At 33.0% G+C, this 15,150-nt stretch overlaps 1 protein-coding gene across 1 annotated transcript in view; it reads right to left on the bottom strand.

Moving 5' to 3' along the window:
* Nucleotides 1–15,150, bottom strand: part of Cfap47 (cilia and flagella associated protein 47) — a 529,200-nt gene that overhangs the window by 284,501 nt on the left and 229,549 nt on the right. Inside the window, exons 40-41 of the mRNA XM_023707817.1 lie at nucleotides 7,948–8,025; nucleotides 2,293–2,360 (exon numbers count right to left, since the gene is read on the bottom strand). Coding sequence (XP_023563585.1) covers nucleotides 2,293–2,360; nucleotides 7,948–8,025 — 146 coding nt within the window. The remainder of the gene's footprint in view (nucleotides 1–2,292; nucleotides 2,361–7,947; nucleotides 8,026–15,150) is intronic.

Below are 15,150 nucleotides of genomic sequence, written 5' to 3'. Positions count from 1 at the left end.
AGGAAATAACCATTACTGATTTTTGTAGTTTTTTTTTTATATTTCAGGGAAGGGTGTACAGAGTGTTCAGGGTATTACTGCTAGATCTGACTTGTAGTGATTCTCCTGTTTACAGCCTCCCGAATGCTGGGATTACAGGCGCATTCCACCATGTCATCTCAATCACTGTCTCTGCATGCTCTGGAGGTGGGATGGGCACGGCAGGCCTGGGGATCGAACCCTGGCCCATGCTGCCTGCTTGCAGGGATTTTTGTGGTTTTATGTCAGTATATTCAGGGTTATTTGGTTTACATTTATGTATAATAAAAAAGTTCCTCTATTCATTTTTCTATCCATCATTTGATCCAGTCATCTTTTCTAGTCCTACACTTATTTCTTAAAGCAAAGCAAATCTGTGATCGTAATACATTTCAATTCTTGGTGATGCATAACATAAATAAGTTTTAATAGTTTTGAATAAGTCAAAAAGGACGTAATGGGTATATATGCAAATGCATCCCTTGTATGCTGCAGCAAACAGATACTAAGGAGTAGAGGGAGAGATGTGGACCAAGTTTTCCAAAGGGCCACAAAATAAATGGCAAAAGAACAACACTTTAGCCCAGGTCACTTCCTAAAAGACCTCATCCCATAAATATTATACTAGAATACTTCAGAAGGTAAGCAAAATCATTTCCCCAGGGCTTCATATTGCAGATAACGCCATAACCACCCTTATGAATATTACATTCTTATTATGTCTTACAAATAAAAGTCAGATACAAAAAAATAAAAACTGTTATTTGAGGTACTCACAAGTTGTTATGTTGAACTTTGAGTCCCTACAGAATATGATAAAAAAACATTTAAAAATTAGAATATATTTTTAAAATAGGCATAAAGCATTATATACTCTTTACATTTACACATAAGTCCAAAAATCTCACCATATTCAACCTTGAAGCAGGACAGTCCCACAATATTCCTTTTCCTTTCCCTGTCTTTTGCTTTCATTCACCACCCCCTTCTTTTTGAACAATCATCTACCTGAGAGACTTCATAGCAGCAACTGGCATGTCATGACAAGCAGCCCGTATTCAGAAGACCATAATGACAGGCATTCCAAGCATGAAACTACTATTACAGATTACTATCTGTAGTGCAGTTGCTTAGTTCACAGATATCAGTATATATAGTTAGTCAGGGTGAAAATCTTTCCAATTAACTGCTAGATTCTCAGGATCATTGCCTTCCCCATATAACTGTATGTCTTGACATTGTCATGTTTCCTAACTCATCACTACTTCATGAAAAATACCTGTTCCATATTATGCCTAAGATTTTTGATATGCAGACAGATAGTGAGGTTAAACTTAATGGCCTAAGTTGTATGGTAATAACAATAAGCTTGTCTTCTGGATGGTTAACAACCTAGGTTTGCAGACAGAAATTAGATGAAAAGGAGGGCTGCAAGGAAAGCCCACATTTTGGGCCTAGCCTTCCAAGGTTAATTAAGACTCAGGACATATGAGAACTTGTACTGTAACGTCATGTAACTCGGCAGTGTCCCAAATTTTCTGATCAAGGAGATTATGGGGCCAAAGAGGAAAGTGATCGATGATGTAGAGTGTGCCTAAGGAGAGTCACATGGAGAGAAAACATTCTCTCAGGCTTTCACAGAGAGCACATTGGCCAAGCAATGGTCGTGACTCATCCACATGGCTGACACTGACAAAGGTTCTACAATCTGAGGTACAGGATCTCAGGATAAATCCTGAGGGGATTTCACTGACCTTATCAGACCCAAAAGCTACAACTCTTGTTGCATAGGTCCTGCTTTACCATGGTCTTAACCACCGAGCAGAAATATATAAAAACGAAATATAAGAAGTGAAGCCATGCTGTCATGTTGAGCTGTAGGGGACTCAGATCAACAATTTCTGACATTGCCAGTGAAGCAGAAGACCCAATACTATTATGGACTACTGAACTCTTTTAGATTATTTTCCTGAGTTAACACATCTATAATATTCAAATAACAGAACTTAACAAAAAAAAGGGTATACAGATGAGTGTCCATTTTGCATCTGTATATTCAAAGTGGTTAGGATAGATATATAGTTACATTCTCTTAATGAATAGAGTGATTTGTTCTAACGGTGTTTGTAGATAGGATATCATGTCCACATCTTGTACAGCAATTAACCACTGGGAGGAATGCATGCAATGTGTTAATTATTGAAACTATACTACCAATTTGATTCAAAACTGTCTCATTGCTATTTGTTTATCAATAGAATTATGGAAAAAAACATTTTGTTATGCTATCTCTAACATGGGAACAGCCTTGGGAAGCATCACATACACTGCTACTTACATTTCTGTGACAAGAAAACAACAATAAAAAATTAAAAACTACAGATACATAAAACTTCAAATCAACAATCTAATTAAACTTTATATATCTTAAAAGTCATGACTTCCTACAGTAGAACATGCAAATAGCATTTGAGGTTTATATTGTTTTAAGGAATATAGATACAGGAACAAAAATATCAGTGATCCATATTTCCACCATTCTTTTAAGCTTATGTCAAAATAATTCCTTTTACTCTAAAATATTGTAGAGTAGTTTATATTTGATAGAAAATCTTAACCTAAAGACATAAAATATAAATTGTCTCATTGAGCAATCAATAAAAACCATCTCCATGGGCCAGTGATATAACTTGGCAATCGAAAGCACCTACATAGGCAAGCTTAGGCAGCACAGGAACCACAGTTGGATCCTGGCATCACATGCTACAGCAACCCCACCCCCAGTGTGGGTTTAGCCAGCTACAAAAAAAAAAAAAAGTATCCAAATTGGATTGTAGAATTTGGTTCTTTTTTGTGTGTGTGGTACTGGGGATTGAACCCAGGACCTTGCACTTGCCAGGAAGGTTTTATGTCCCTGAGCTATCTCACTGGTCACTAGAATTTGGTTACTAAAAAGTGTTATTTTCTCTAAATTTCTTATTTGCATAATTCCTTTTGTCTTGTAAAGGCAGACAGTGGTTTACCTTAGGCAGTGGTTTAATTTACTGTTTTATTCCACATGTTGCTGCTTGCCTTGACAGGTTCCAAATCTTCCACTACCCACTCACTACTCCCAGTTAATATTCTTCTTTTAATACATGAATATTTTTCTCAAAAGCTATCAATTAATTTTTGAGTTCATAATTATTTCATAATTTTTCTGAGAATATTAAAGTGTTATATTACTTTAATGGCCATTTTTTTGTATCTGAAATTGATGCTGTAAATCTATATTGACTATCCTAGTGAAGCTATTCTACATATCTCTTTTCTCTGATATTTTTATGAAAGATCATTTTTCTTTTTACATAACATTCTTAATGATGGTATTTGGCACTTGTAATTATTCTTTGCTTTAGTCTTCACAGCCATTCTTGTTAGCAGTCCAAGAGCTACATTATCTTTTTAAAGTAAATAACAATATTTTCTGTAAATTTGAGCATTTAATAGACATTTTAAAGTTACTATAGGCACAGAATAGGTAGATGTTTTTACATTTATAGTGGAGTTCTTTCACAGAGCAGACCAAATAAAAAAGTGGGTTTATTTTTTCTCAATTTATATCATCATTGCCATCTCTTTGGTAATGGAGTTCTGGAAAGATAGTCTGATTAAAACCCACAGATAAGACACAAACTTCATTTTCAACAATACTTTTCAAACTCTAGTCCTGTCATCATTTCTATTATAGTGTACAGAGAAACATACAAATCTTTTATAATCTTTTAAATTTTATTTGCTTATTTTGTTGGAAGCAAGTAAATGAAAGGACCCTTCAGAGAAATCATGGTTGTCTCATGCCCATACTCTCAATTAAGAGTAAGAACTAGTTAACTGCTCCTTTTTCTTTCTGGATCAAGTTATAATACTGAAATGTGCGATACACAGAGCATTTTAAAATACATGCAATTTCAAAAGAGGTGCTGTGTGAGTGTTTGCGCCTGTGTGTATCAGCTTCTTAGAGAAAGAGATACTTTATTTTAATAAGGAAGGCATTATTTTCATGTCAATTGAAAAGTAGCTGTAGAATTTGACAAATAATTTATGAAGGAAGACATTACTATTAGTGGAGAAACAAGTTGAAGAGATTCTGAGGAATATCAATTAATATAAAGTAGTTCATATTGAAGTTTATCGTTAGTGGATTAGCAAGAGATTATTTCTTGCTCACACTGCTTACATATCTTAGATGAAAGTTGTATGCAGAGATCCTGGGTAAAGAATTTTCTCCTTCTACAGTTATTTCTATTATATTTGTGGTAGGAAAAGATAACATAAAAATTTCTCATTCATTCTTGGCCACAATATTCAACACTTCACATGCCAATGCCAAAAAGTTACAGTCTCACAAATGTCACCACAGGTGGAAATGTGTAATGACACTCTCTGCCTGAAAAGAAGAAACGGGTACGTTTCTAAAATATCTCTTAGATATAGTGTATGGAGATTTGTTAAGCCATCTTTTGTTCTCTTCTGTTGTGCTGATTAAGTTTAAGAACCAGACAAGTGTTTTGTGGCAGATTATACATTTTAGAAAATCATAAGTGCTACACTAGACTTCTCTTCTTACCATGATTAAAATGTATTTTCTTGTATTTTATTTTTGTATACAAGTCTATTCAAGGAAAACATTAAGAGGAGCTTAAAGAAAATGTGATTTGCAATATCATTAAGAATTACTTTATTAAGGCAATTTAAATGTTAAAATTTCCCTTATTTTGATGCATCTAGGTATTATTATGCTGATGGATCCAGATCAATGACATATTAAAATACTTTGCACTATGTGGACATAAAAATCTCTTTGTGTCTTCTCATGGTAGAGACTTAGTTGCCTACCCCAGTAAACATTTGGCCTTCCCTGCTCACTACAAAAACCTTAAATTTATTTAGATGTATATGTAGAGAAAGGATACTTTGGCCTTTCTTTTATCTAGATTTGGTCATTCAATTAATATGTGGCTACATATAGGGGTGCTCTGTGGTATTTCAAAGAGACTTCCCTATAGAGATATTGCAGTCTTTTCCTTCGTTTATTTTTTAATTTCCAGAAAGTCAATTTGATATTCAGAGTTCTGCATATTTTAGTTGACTCTTAAGGAAATGAACAGATATGGGCCTCCTAGCTGATCTGTAGCCTGAAAGTGTCATGCAGCAAATTGTCAGGATCCCAGATGAGGAAGCCATACTGAAAGGCTTCTAATAAATCTTGGTAAATCTCATAAGATAATAGCCTTTTATGTGTATTTAAGGCTATTTTACCTCAATTTAGCATATGGATTTGAGGCTGTACAATCGCTCCATACCAGGCCCCAAAAGACAAATCAAGAATGTATATAAACTGACCAGTACTTTTAAGAAAGAAACTTTGTGGTTTGTGCTTTTATACAGACTTCCCTTGCTTTTCATTTAGGAGATAGCCTTAGAGGAGAACGTGGGAGAAAATCCCCAATCTATTAACTAAATGCTCTGAGTTACTCGTTAAGTTAATCTGCAGAAGTATGAATACTTACTCTGTGTTTGCTTATGTTTTTCCTGACTGAACACTCAAATGCCTCCATCTCTTTATAGCCTTTCTTTGTCTTTCTTGGGTGCTCATTATTTCTTTCTTCAAAAGAAAGGCTTCAGAGAAAATGTAACTACTTATGACATCATAAATAAAAGAGAGGAGACTGTGTGACCATGGCATATATGCTTGTTAAACTGTATTTTATGCTGCGTTGACAATTTCTTTAGATGAGTACTCTCAATGATTCCATGTTTAGAAAATTAAATTCTGATTGCACATATGAAGAGGATAGATATTTCAGTCTCCCTTCTAGCTGGATTTGGTTATGTAGTTAAATGTCCTTTTACACTACTTCAGTGTATTTTTCTATTTGATTTGGGATTTGTTGCCTTATTGTTTCTTTACAGTCCAGGCTACGCTAGATCTTTGAATTCAGTCAAACCTATTACAGAATATCATATAAAAGAAAATTTGCTAAAACCTGAGATACAGAATTCTCATACTGCATTTCAACTGGTAATTTGATTTATTTGATATATGTATGTATTTACCAATATTTATTAGAGCTCTGACTCTAGCTTAATATATATCATAAATTTTTCAAAATTAATATGAAGAATTTCTTGGAGGACCTTTATACAAAATCTATGAACAGAAAGCAACCATTTAAGAAGCAAGAATATAAAATGGTAAAGAAATTGAAATAGCTATAATCTTACTATTCTTACAGTATCTATAGTGCTTAGAGCTCAACACATTCATTTCATATATTATTGTTCACTAAAGTAAAAAAAACTATAAGCAAAACTTTGAATGTCCTAGTTAAACCCCAAATCAGTATTCAGTAAATAAAAAGCTATAAGAAAACTGGTTTCTTTTAAACAACTTTTCTCATAGAAAAAAAATCATTCAAGTAATCAAACATATATATCTCAAACTTTATGATCTTTCAGAGGTATAGATTTAAATATAATTTGCTCTGGAGAAAAGTAAATTTTTCTTCTTAAAATATAGTTATTTAAATTAAATCTCATACTGATTTAAGTCTTATTAAATGATATTGAAAGAAAATATATTTATATGAAATATACATAAGAAAATATATTTATTTAATGTGATTTGCTTATTTAAATTTAGTAGTATGGGATGATTTTAACACTGAGAATGTCTATATTGTTAAAATTGCCAAATTCTGGTCTCTTGACATATTTATATCAGAAGATGACACTGACACTGTCAAAATAACAAAGACTTAAAAACAGGAATAAATTGTGCTAAAAACTTAATGTAGTTAATGCATGCATGCATTTCATGAATAGTAACCTATATTATTGTCTCTCTGTATTTAACTATTGTAAACATTGTTTTTGTTTATTTTACATTATTTTCTGACACAGATCTTACTATACAGTCCAGGCTGTCCTTGAACTCATTACGTATCCCATGCTAGCCTTGAACTCCTGACTTTGCTGCCTCAGTATTCTGTGAACTACCATAGCCCTTCTGTTAATATTATTTGTAATTATATGCCACATTAAGTAGCAATTATATATATATATATATATATATATATATATATATACATATATATGTATATATACAATATAATTTGCTGAAATTCTGCTTCTTTATTCAGAAATTAAAATAACTTCCAAAACTTAGTATATGCTGCATAAAGTGGGTGGAATAAGGTTAATCTATGATGATCCTTTCTGTTTTTGAATTCTGTTTTTCAAATCATTAAGGTATATTTGTAACTTTTAAAACAATACTTATGATACTTTGACAGGGTTCAACAATGTAGGCAGAGTGATAACAAACTCTATGCACTAATTGCTCTAATTCACAGCTCAAAGTCTGTGACCAGGTGAAGAGAGTTTGAATTCTTTTTTTGGAACCAATTAGCGGGCAAGCCTCAGTGAAGTCAATTAACCCTTTCGACTTTATTTACTTTTTGTTAAATACAAAAATGTAGCATCTACCATAATGGATTTTCTGTAGGATTTTTCATTACCTATTTGTCTAAAAGTAATGTTTTGAGTAATGAACAATGTTTCAGTATCCACAATAAATGGTTTTGACAATTTTACAGTACATACTTACTACTAATAATGACAATCTGTTGCATTTAATTGAACGGATATGTATTTTTATCAAGTTTTTCATGCCATTAAAGCTGAAACCACTTGAACATATATTTAAATAAGAGTATAAATAATGCAAATTAAATGTTGTGAATGAATGGAAACTACTGCACAATTAAACATATATAGAGAGATAGATTTAAATAAAGATATAGATAAAGATATATGAGCAGCTTCCTGAGCACTGATTTCTTAGAGCTTTCCTCAGAAACATATAAATATAAAGCACATACTTACTCATCACACAAATGTTGATTATGTCCAGTTACTTGTGATGGCAAATGGATAAATGTTGTAGATTCCACCAAAAGGACACTGAAATAAAGTTTGGAAAGAATTACTTTCAATTTTACTGCAAGAAAACTTAGATTTACACAATATATCCTTCTTTTACTTTTCCCATAATTCATCAAATATAGTTACTATCACAATAGTTTTAACTGCAGTTTTAAAATTTTCAGATAAAAAATAACATTCTTGACATAGACATAAGCAAGGACTTTCTAAAAAGAAACTCAATTACATAAGTAACACCAACAAGAAATACATGGGGTTATATCAGAGTAAAAGCTTCCATACTACAGAAGAAACACAAAAATAGAGTGAATAAACAACTTACATATTGGTAATATCAACTTAATACTATGTGTAATGTATGGAAAATTCAAACCCAACTTTCTATTTCTTTTGCTTTTATTTTTTATTTTATTTATTTATTTATTTTTTTTGGTACCGGGGATTGAACTCAGGGCCTTGCACTTCCCAGGCAAGTGCTTAATCTACTGAGCTATCTCCCTCACCCTTCAAACACAGCATCCATAGATGCTGACACAAGGGCTACTTGTTTCTACTTGCAGCACAGATACTAAGACTCATATTACTTCACTAAGTAGGCAAAACAGATGCATGATCATCAAAACATAATGAAAGCCAAGGTCACATTACAGGGAGACATAAACTAAAGAAATCCTCACAGTAGCAACAGATATTTTCCAACTTGAGTCTTACTGCTCAGCACAAATACAAATTAAAAATGACAAAACAAGGGAAACAATACGTCCAAAAATTCTTAACACCCCCAAAACTGATTTTAACAGCCACTGAAGGAGATGAAGTTTTAGGGAAATAATGCAAATACCAAATAGTTTAAGCTATTGAAGATACTAAAAAGGAAATTAATAAGCAAATCCATAAGATTTTCATTTGGCACTATACTATATAAATGAACACAGTGAATCCAATTAATAAACATTAAATTTAAGAAGACATAATTAAAAGCAAAATTCTTGCATTCAAGAATACAATGTATGAATATTTATGTAAGCAATTAGAAATTATATAAGTAAATTAAGGAGAAAGCCTGGATATGAAAAATTCAGCTATAACTACAGGCAACAAAAATGACTAATCTGAAGGAAAACTGTAAGAACTTGAACATGGTTGATGTAGAAGATGATGCACACAGTATTATCCTAGACAAAACAAAATAAACAAACATATGCAAGAAAATATGGTGGCTAGATTCAACATGTGCTAGATGAATACAAAATAAATACAATGAATTATATGAGCTAGGGAAAGAGTAGAATAGGACATCAAATGTATAAAATATATTTATGAAAATCATAGCAGAACATTTTCCAGTTTTCCAAGTCCATGAAAAGAATTCAATATTCATATAAATGAAACATACAGCACCCTATACAGCAATGACCAATCACAAAAGAAATTGTAGAGGAAACATCATAGAAAAATGTCCCAGCCATATAGCACACAGAAAGAATATTTAAAAATGCTATAGTAAAATTATTAAGTAACTTATGAAGGCAAGTACGTATCAGAATAATAATACATTTCTCAACACAAACATTAAAGACCAGGAGATCTTCAAGTATATAAAGTCCCAAAAAATTTTAAAAAATAACAACTGAGATTATTATTTCCTGAAAGATAATCTCTAAAACAGATAGATCAAGATCTTTTGCAACAAAGAGAACTTAAGGAAATACATGAGTACAATACCAGCATTTGCAAGAAATACTCAAAGGAATCTGACAAAGGGTGATACTAACAACATTAACCCACCCCAAAAAAGATCCCAAACTGCAAACGTGGGTAAACAAATGAAAAATATGAACTTTAATTATTCAACAAAATAATTCAGTGACATGATTCACAAGACAGCTTTCCATAATAATACCAGACAATGGGCTTAAATCCACAATCACAAGAATGACTGGCAGATTAAAACAAGATCAAAGTTCAACATATTATCTGAAAGAATTGTACCTCATCCATAAAGTAACCTATAGTTTTAAGGTGAAAAGATGAATAGCCATATTTCATGCAACTTAAATTTGTAAGTAAAAGCAGCTCTTCTGTTTTTAGAAAATGTGGACTTCAAGATAAATCTAAGCAAAAGAGACAAAGAATGGTCACTATATCCTGGTAAAATGAACAATTATTTAACAGGGAGAGAAAAAGATCATTAATATATGTGCACCAGATATTGGCATAGCAAATTTTTGAAACAAAATATCATAGATTATGCTGTAACAGAAAATTTGTCAGTAGTTTGCCTATGATCTTAGACTTTGTGGAATAGTGAGATTAAGAGTAATAGACTAATATGGTAGAGGAAATTTCAAGATAGATAATTATTCTGCCTGGGGCATCAATAGTACTTTTCAATTGTAGCTTGATTTGCAGTGAGAATCAGGGATAATCAGTAGCAACATATGTGTTAAGTTTGCCATTTCATTTAGAAAGAAAGTATCTAGAATTTTGTGACAAAGGATAGCTTGGTTACTGCAAACTTTAGAATTAAAAAGAAGCCAAGGACTTCACATCAGGACAACAGGAAAGATGGTTTATGGGTACCTCAGAGAACAGCAAAAATCCACTTTCTGTAAGCTCAAAGGTTCAAAACTGTAAAGCTTTAATTTGAGGAGAGCACCCCAGGGCCCTCTTTTCAGGAAGGGCCACCTAGGAAATTGGTTCCCTGGAATGGGTTTAAAAGTGTTCAGCATTTTAAGTATTCACAGATAACTGTAGGCATGATCCTAATTATTACTCAAATTGTCAACGGATTTGATTTAGTTATTGTCCATTTGTTACTTGTTTTATGAACAATGAGAATGCAAGAATTGTGGGGTCACAGAGGCTTTCCCTGAGTTTTTTGAAGAAGGCTTGGAAGGCAAGACACTATCCCTGAGAGGGCACTGCATGATGCTTAAAGTAAAGCTGAGACCCCAGGATCTCAGAGATGACAGAAATGAGGAACATCTACTAAGGAAAGTTTCAGGCAATGAATAGATTCACCCCAAAAGAGAGCATGAGGACTTCAACTGGCAATGCTGTAGAGTTGGACCACACAAGCATTTTGAAGCTCATATCTCACTACAGTTCACACCAGCTGCTACATGTGGAACTAAAAAGTTTAATATGTGTCCTTCTTGGTTTCAATATTACTATGGTTCTAATTTCCCATTCATCTCTATCCACTTATTTCTTCCTTTTGGAATGGGGATGTTTACTCTGTTCCCTTATATGTTGAGAGTGTTGAACTTTGTTTTTGAGCTTTTCAGGAGTTCACAGCTAAAAGTTTTCCTTAAGTCTCAAAGGAGACGTAAGACTTTCAGAAATGCTGGAATTATTAAGATTATTATGCGTTTTAGAGGCATAAAGACATGAGGATGAATCTTTTGGGGTCAAGAATAGACTGTTATTCTTTTAAGGCTAGAATGTCCCCCAAGAGACTCACATATTTAGAGGTTGGAATTTTAGAAATTGATTGGATAATGGCAGCTGTACAAATTACTTATTATTCTGTTAGAAATTGGGTCACAGTGGATGTAATTAGGGACAACACATCTATCTGCTCTGCCCCTCCCTTCAATCTCTGCATTTAGGCTGCAATAAAATGACCAAATATCCTCTGCCCAGAACGTTCCACCACACTGTTGTTGCCCTGAAGACACATGACCACAATTGGTCACTCAAAATAAGCCTCTCCTCTTTTAAATTGTGTGCATTGGGTTTTTGGTATCAGCAAGAAGAAAGTGAATAAGATAAAGCAATGCCAAATAAATAGCCTAATGATAAAACTCAAGGTCTTAAACAAAATTCAGAAAGTGTCATCCAGATCTTACACCTACAGACAGGAAAAAATCATGAAAATCAGATTAGAAATTAATCAAATTAAGACTAAAAATTTCAGACGATTAATGAATCAGTGACCAGTTTCTCTGAAAAAGTTTACCAAACTCACCAAAGGAAAGAATGAAAAGCCTCATATCAGTGCAGTTAGAAGTGAAAAAGTTGAATTCACAATGTATACCACCTCAATCCACAGGATTGTTAAAAACAGTTTCTCATCTTATATTTCAATAAATTGGAGCCTCTATAAAAATGAATAAACTTTTAGAGACACATGAATTATCAAAATAAAACCTAGAAGATGCAAAAACTTTGAACAGACCAATAGCAATCAAAGAAACTGAGGCAGCAATAAGACCAGAAAAAGACAACAATGAATTTTAGTAGAACTTCAGAGAAGTATCTCAAATATTCTTTTTTTTTTTTTTTTGCAAAACTGGGGATCAAACTCAGGCCCTTGCACTTGCCAGGGAAGCATTTATTCCACTGAGCCATCTCCCCAGCCCCCCCTCAAATATTCTTTAAAGGTTTTATCATATTATAAGTGATGGAGCACTGCAAAATTCATTATTTGAAGCTAACAATACTATGATACCAAATCCAGACATAAACTCAATATATAAAGAAAACTATAGGCTAATTTCCTTAATGAACATGGATGCAAAAGTCCTAGGCAAGATATTTACAAAGATAATGCAACAAATCATTAAAAAGATCATGCATCGTGATAAAGTTAGGCTCATCCCAGGGATTCAAGAATGGTTGAAAATATGTAAACAATAATTAAAATATGCCACATAAACAGAAATATAAAATTTACATGATGATTTGGCTAAATGCAGAACAAGAGTTTGATTTAATCCAGCATTCATTTATGATAAAATCCTTGATGAAAGTGATTATTGAGCAATCTTATGCCAAACTGATGAGTTATGTATGAAAATTTCACTGCCAACAGCATATTGAAAACAAAAACTGAAAACATTCCCTATAAAATGTGGAACAAATAGGTGCTGGGAGAGATAGTTGGGTAGTCTCAGTGCCTGCCTGGCAATAACAAGGACCTGATTTCGATCCCTGGTTCCACATGCCATGTGGGACCCATGCCTAGCCAGCCAGCAACACTGGGCAGTTATGCTGACATATGCCTGTACCCCACTAGAGAGGCTGAGGCAGGAGAATAACTATGATTCTGATCTGTGGCTAAGAAAGAAGGATAACTATGACTCTGAGCTGTGTAGTGAGATTGTGTACCAAATAAATAAATAAATAAATAGATAGATAGATAGATAGATAGATAGATAGATAAAAATTTAAATGTGAAAAAAGATAAGGATGTCTATTCTCAACACTCCTGTTCAATATATTACTTGCCAGAGCAATCAGAAAAGAGAAATAAATAAGAGATATGAGTAAGTAAAGAAAAAGTGAAACTCTATTTATTCACAAATGACCTATTGTTCATAAATTTTTTAAATTTTTTGAACAGAGTACAAATTAGAATTAAAACAGGAATATGTAAAAGTGATACAGAATTTCACTTAACATATTGATATGAGTTTCATAATATTTGTTATAATACATAGTGTTGTCCTCAACCAGTTATTCATCTTACCAGATATATGCATGTAAATTTGGAAGAAGAAAGTAAAAAAGAGAAATGTAAAAGAAATTAAGAAGAGAAAAAGTACAAACAATGAAAAAAGGTGATGAAGTAAATTAAAGTATTAACTGTTTCTTTCCATAGACCAGCAGAAGTGTACAGTACAGTTGTCCAAATCATCCTGTTTACATACAGAGATAAATCTCTTTCCCCACTTACTCTGCTGTCTTTCTGCTCAACTCAGTAACTCTTTCCTTTTCAATAAGTTAATTCTGTTTTCCCAGTGTCTATTGTACCCTTCAGATTTCATTATTCTCTTTCAGGTTCTCACACTAAGTAGACAATATGATGTTTGCACATGAGGGTCTGATTTATTTCACTTATGAGTATGTTCTCTAATTGTATCCATTTATGAAAAAAGACTGAACTTTATTCTGGTTTATAGCTGAATAATACTCGATTGCATAAAAATACCCCATCTTCTTTATGCATTCTTTAGTTGAAGGGCATCTGTGTTGCTTCCAGGACTGAGCATCAATGGAACAGATTAGAAGATTCAAACTCAACTGTAAACACACTCAGCCACTTTATTTTAGATAAATGGGTCAAACAAGCTCATTGGAAGAAAGTTAGGCCCTGTAATAAATGGCGTTGGAAAAACTGGCTTTCCACATGCCAAAGGCTTCAACTAGATCCATGCCTATCACCACGCACAAAGCTACAGTCAAAATGGAATAAAGATTTAAATATTAAAATAGACACTAAATCTTCTGGAAGATAATGTTGGTAGAAATTTTAAAGACATAGGAGTAGGTAGAGAGTTCATAAACAACCAAATTGCGCAGGAAATACTTCAAAGAATCAACAACTGGGATCTCATCTTTTCGAAAAATTTCTGCACTTCAAAGAAAATCTCCAACAGAGTGAAAAGAAAACCAACAAACTGGGAAAAAATAATAGCTGACTATCTCTCCAAAAACGCCTTCTACCTAGAACATATGAAGAATTAAAAAAAAAATCAGGCTCTCCAAATTCAAAGACATAATCCAAAAATGGGCATGTGAGATTAATGTTAACTTCTCAGAGGAAGAAATACAAATGGCAAGTAAATATATGAAAAAATGTTCAACATCATTGGTCATTCGAAAATTGCAAATTAAAACAACACGGAGATTCCATCTCATCCATGGAAGAATGGCAAACACAAAAAAATCAACCAATAACAAGTGCTAGAGAGGCTGTGCAGAAAAAGGAACACTTCTGCACTGCTGACCGGAAATCAGACTTGTATAACCACAGTGAAATCAGTGTGGCGATTCATTCAAAAGCTAGGATTGGAGGTCCCATTAAAGCCAGCTATTCCTCTGTTGCGTATTTTCCCAGAAGAACTGAAAACATGATACCATAGTAATATATGTGCACCCATGTTTATAGTAGCACAAATTACCTGTTCTTGACATGACCACAAAAATTCTAACAGAAGACACAGCATTAATAAACAAAATTAGCAAAGTGGCCAGATATCAAATCAGTACACCAAAAATCAAAAGCATTCCTGTACAAAATCAATGAATCTACTTAACAAAGAAGTCAGGGAAACAAACACATTTGTGGTTGCCTCAGAAAACTTGAATGTCTAGAAATTAAACTAATTAAGGAAGTTAAAGGATTCTGTTAAC

Source organism: Octodon degus, unplaced genomic scaffold (assembly GCF_000260255.1).
Source record: "Octodon degus isolate 3935 unplaced genomic scaffold, OctDeg1.0 scaffold00313, whole genome shotgun sequence".
NCBI lineage: Eukaryota > Metazoa > Chordata > Mammalia > Rodentia > Octodontidae > Octodon > Octodon degus.
The sequence above is the reverse complement of the archived record's forward strand: the minus strand, read 5'-3'. Positions and strand labels throughout refer to the sequence as shown.